Source organism: Acanthisitta chloris, unplaced genomic scaffold (genome assembly GCF_000695815.1).
Source record: "Acanthisitta chloris isolate BGI_N310 unplaced genomic scaffold, ASM69581v1 scaffold19235, whole genome shotgun sequence".
In the NCBI taxonomy this organism is placed as follows: domain Eukaryota; kingdom Metazoa; phylum Chordata; class Aves; order Passeriformes; family Acanthisittidae; genus Acanthisitta; species Acanthisitta chloris.
The window spans coordinates 12,900-17,162 of record NW_008672329.1 but is presented as its reverse complement, the minus strand read 5'-3'; the positions used below and the strand labels follow the sequence as shown (position 1 = coordinate 17,162).

At 35.3% G+C, this 4,263-nt stretch overlaps 1 protein-coding gene across 1 annotated transcript in view; it reads right to left on the bottom strand.

The window, feature by feature from the left end:
- Positions 1 to 4,263, bottom strand: part of PTAR1 (protein prenyltransferase alpha subunit repeat containing 1) — a gene marked incomplete at its 5' end in the record, with an annotated part of 21,678 nt that overhangs the window by 9,640 nt on the left and 7,775 nt on the right. Inside the window, one exon of the mRNA XM_009074480.1 lies at positions 1,800 to 1,961. Coding sequence (XP_009072728.1) covers positions 1,800 to 1,961 — 162 coding nt within the window. The remainder of the gene's footprint in view (positions 1 to 1,799; positions 1,962 to 4,263) is intronic.

Here is a 4,263-nt window from a genome sequence, read left to right as displayed (position 1 = left end):
TAGACTTTATGGTCTCTGTGACTATAACAACACAAAAATATAAAATGAAATTTGAAATACTTTCTAGACAAGGTAATCACAACCTAAGAAGATTTAAAAGGTACTTTTGGAACCATCTGAGTATCATGGGGTTTTATCGGAGGTTTCTAAGAGATATTTTCTCTTGGAGTTGCTATCACTTCAAGCATATTCCTATCACCATTACAGTTTCTGGAATTGCCACAAATGAATGAAGGATTATTAAGCTCCAACTGCGTAATGAATAGATATACTGACTATATATGCACAAGATCTATCTGAACACCCAAAAACATATAGCAGAGGGTCATCGGGCAAAGTGAATGATATTTTGCTATGTTCAGTGAGTCTATCTGCCATGTATAAGAAAATAAAACTTTGATATGTTTTACTGCATTTCATTAATTGCCCCATTCTATTCTTTTTGCTTCTGTCTGAGATTTGGTAGCATAAGGAAAGAGAAAATTGAAGATTAATTACTATGCAATGCAGAAAAAAAATTTTCACATCTTATTTCCTAACATAAATCAAACAGTCAGAATATCATAACCCAAGACAAACATTTGTATAATCATTCTCAAATATACTTTTCTGATTTAGGCAAGTAAGAGAAAGAGCAACAGATTATGACGCTATGAAAATACTTTAAAATTGCATGGAACTTATAGACAGAATGTTTTATTATTTCTAAGATGTAAATAAATACATAGAACCAAACATTCTGACTAATTTCCTAAAAACATATTGATCATTATAATGTTATGGATGGCACCAGGTTCAGAACTTTTCACACTAAAAAAAAAAAAAAAAAAAATCACAGTTTTAAGAATTTTAAGCTCATACACTCACAAAGAAGAGTTTACCAACAACTTCCCCTTCCAAAAATTCACATGTTATTAGTAAGACTAAGGCTTTATTTATGTTTTTGACAGAGTATGAATCAACTAATGGGTATCAACTTTATGGCTGTCCTAATGCTGGACATGTTAAACACAAACATTACAAACTGCTTCCTAAGGTGCTATATTCAAAGCTCTTTAAGGCTGTTTATAAAAGGAAGTTACCCCGTTATACACATCATCTAAAAAGATCACATATTAAGATTTTTATTTTTTTTAGAAAAGTTGAGCAATGGGTCTGTACTTCACTTGGCTGTGCTACAGGCACTTTTTGAATGCTCAGTCATGACTGAGATGGTTAGCTCTGTGCATTTGAGTAATTCTTAAGTTACGTTTTCCAAACATGTCATCTGTTATTTTAATATTTTGTAGCGGTGACTTCATGACATTGCTTAGGTTAGAAATTATAAAAATAAATTAACCCGACAATAAAGACAAGTATTGAAAGGGAAAAGAACCCAGCTTTACAGATTCTTCTCTCTCTGAAATGCCTGTAGACAAGCAATATAATATTAAGTTGCAGCATGGAAAGAGAGAGAAACTTACAGTGCTCAGATACCTACTATAGATGGAAACAGAATTTTCAGGCTGAGAATTTTAGGTGCTGCAAGATGTGATAAACCTTTAGGAAAATTCATCCCACCGCCAAAGTTTTCTAATAAAGTATGCAGCAAAAAAGGTGCACATGATTCTAATTCTAAATGTAAAATATATGCTGACAGCTTTGAAAGCCAAAGCACAGTATTTTACAATGCCTGATTCAAAGAATCTGCTATATTTCTGTATGTCCTCCATCTCTGGCTCTCTTTAACCCAAGAATAAGAAACAAATAAATCCTAGGAAAAATGTTTGAGTAGTCAATAGAAGGAAAGGGAAACAAACCTATGAATCCATGTTTCTGGACTCTTTGGAAACTTGGTTAACGCCAGTTTTCCAAGATGCAAATCTTTCAGTGGATTTAAAGTGCCAGACAATATTAATTCTTTCCTACAAAAGACAAAATAAATCTGTATGAATAAAAGTAGCAACCTGAAAACAGAACATGTATCTCAATAGCAAACTGCATAGCATTTCCTTTGTATCATAACGGAACTTTGCTGTCAACCTACAAGAGTTTAAAAAAGCCTTTGGTAGATGAACCCATTCCCCTGTGCTATATATATTTGCAGCCTATTCAATCAGGCCCAACAAAATAAATCCCGATCAAAGAACTTTATCTTCTTCTGAACACACACAGCCCATTGTTTCCCAAACCTACCCAGAAACCACTGAGTCAACTGCCAGTAGGGTTACGTATATGAATAAACATTCCTTCTTGAAATTAAGCCATTCCTTTTTGAAATTCCCAAGACACCTACCTACCAAAACCTGAACTCTTGGTGAAGAACTTGCTCTGTGTTAAAGCATCAACTACAAATAAACAGGCTCGCACATATTTACTCTAGAAGTAAACTTCCTCTTCTGCAAAGTTGAGGAATAGTATAGTCAAGATTCACTTTCAGTGCTGTCATGGAAAAGCCATTTCTAGCTCCATAGGTTTTCAAATGAGAGATTCTCTCATTCACAAGTAAGTGACTTCAATCAGAAGTATGACTGAAGTAATACACAGTCCCACATTAACCTCTTTCAAGATCTTACAGCTAACATCCAGCTTGGTATACATAATTTCTAGTTCACCTTCTTGCCATGTGGATCATAGATAATTTTCAGCCTTAAGGACTGTAGCTCCCATAAAAGACAATCTGAAATTATTTTGACTATGCTGATGCCTTTGAAGTCACTGATACCTGATAGCAAAAAGTTTGACTTTTCAGAAGGTCTTGTTACCTAATGTCTTTTGACTTTCGATCAATTTTATGTGCCAGGAAGTATAACGAAAAGAACAAAAGCACTTATGCCAATTCCTTTACAATCACCTACATTTAAATATTGGTCATTTTAATTTGGAAGACTTTTCAACTTCTGAAAACAAAGGATAACTGAAACTGTTACTAACAACTGGAGATACCTTTGTGCCCATACAATGTAACAGGGACTTCCCTCAGTTCTAAGAAGTGACATGTCTCCTAATCTTTAGCATGCCTTACCACACCATACAATTACCTCTTGCTCAGTTCTCATTGTTTAGATTATAGTCTCTGCCCTTCTGTAGCTTCACAGTCACTTTTTATTACAATAAATAAATAATACACAAACCTAAGTAGCAGGCATATTACAGTTGTTTAGAATAGCTCCAAAGTCAAAGTAGACTACCTGTACCTTCCTAGCAAGCAACATTTTAAAAGTTCTATGTTCTCCTGTTCATTAATCAGATACAACTTTCTGTGATTGTCAGCTGAGCTGAAATTCTCACTTGCCTTCCACAATGCAACTTCAGTCTTCTGACATGGCTCTGCCAAGTCCTGTGTCCTTCCCTAGGAAGAGATTTTCTTTTCCCACTCTCCTCTATTTTCCTTAACATTTTTAATTCCATTTGCAACTTTAAACTACTCATCTCATGCACATAAGAGGTAATTCTTTCAGCTGCCAGGCAGAAAAAAAGTCAGACTGATAAAGATAAATGTATTTCCAATAAAAAATTTTCAAAAAACCTGAAACAAAAACTTGAATTCAGTTATAAGTACCAAAAGATTACCGTAGCAGCTCTAGTACTTATAGATGCTCTTCATTCCATTTTATCACTTGAAAGTAACTCAAGCTATACAGTCTCACGACAGTAAGGCTCTTTGCTATCCCATTCATTCTCTTTTCTTAGACCTGAGGTGCTAGAAAGATACAGATCACATCAGAATACTTCAGAACTGTATCAGCAGTGAAAGAAGTGAAAAAGAAAAGGCTGAATTTGCCATATCTAGGGCTGACAGCTACATGCAGCTATCATCTTTCTAGATCATCTTGTTAATGCACCTACTGCAAATAGTGCACCTTACCTACAGAAGTCCTATTTTTAATGCGTGCCCTCCTAGCGACTAACATAATTTTCTGTCAGCCCTCCAGCCCTTCTGAAACTATAACTTTAAGAGTGTCTCCAGTCTTACCTAGGGAGCAAAAAGAGAATATTCTTCCATCTCTGAGTTTTAAAGAAAAATTGTAAGATTACAGGATCCTGTAGAGCAAGGAGGTAAATTCCTGCTCCTCCTCCATAACGTCTCTTGGACAAGTGCTGCAGCATGACCAATGGTGAATTAAACCCAACAGATACAATTAAGGAGTGGGGAGTGGGGAGAATGTGTCTGAAATAAATGACAGACACCTTCCTTCCTTTTTCTTGGAGTGTATCTATTGAGGTCTATTCATCTTTGACAGGCTGCACTGGGAATGGCAGCAAATTGAACTAGTATTTCAA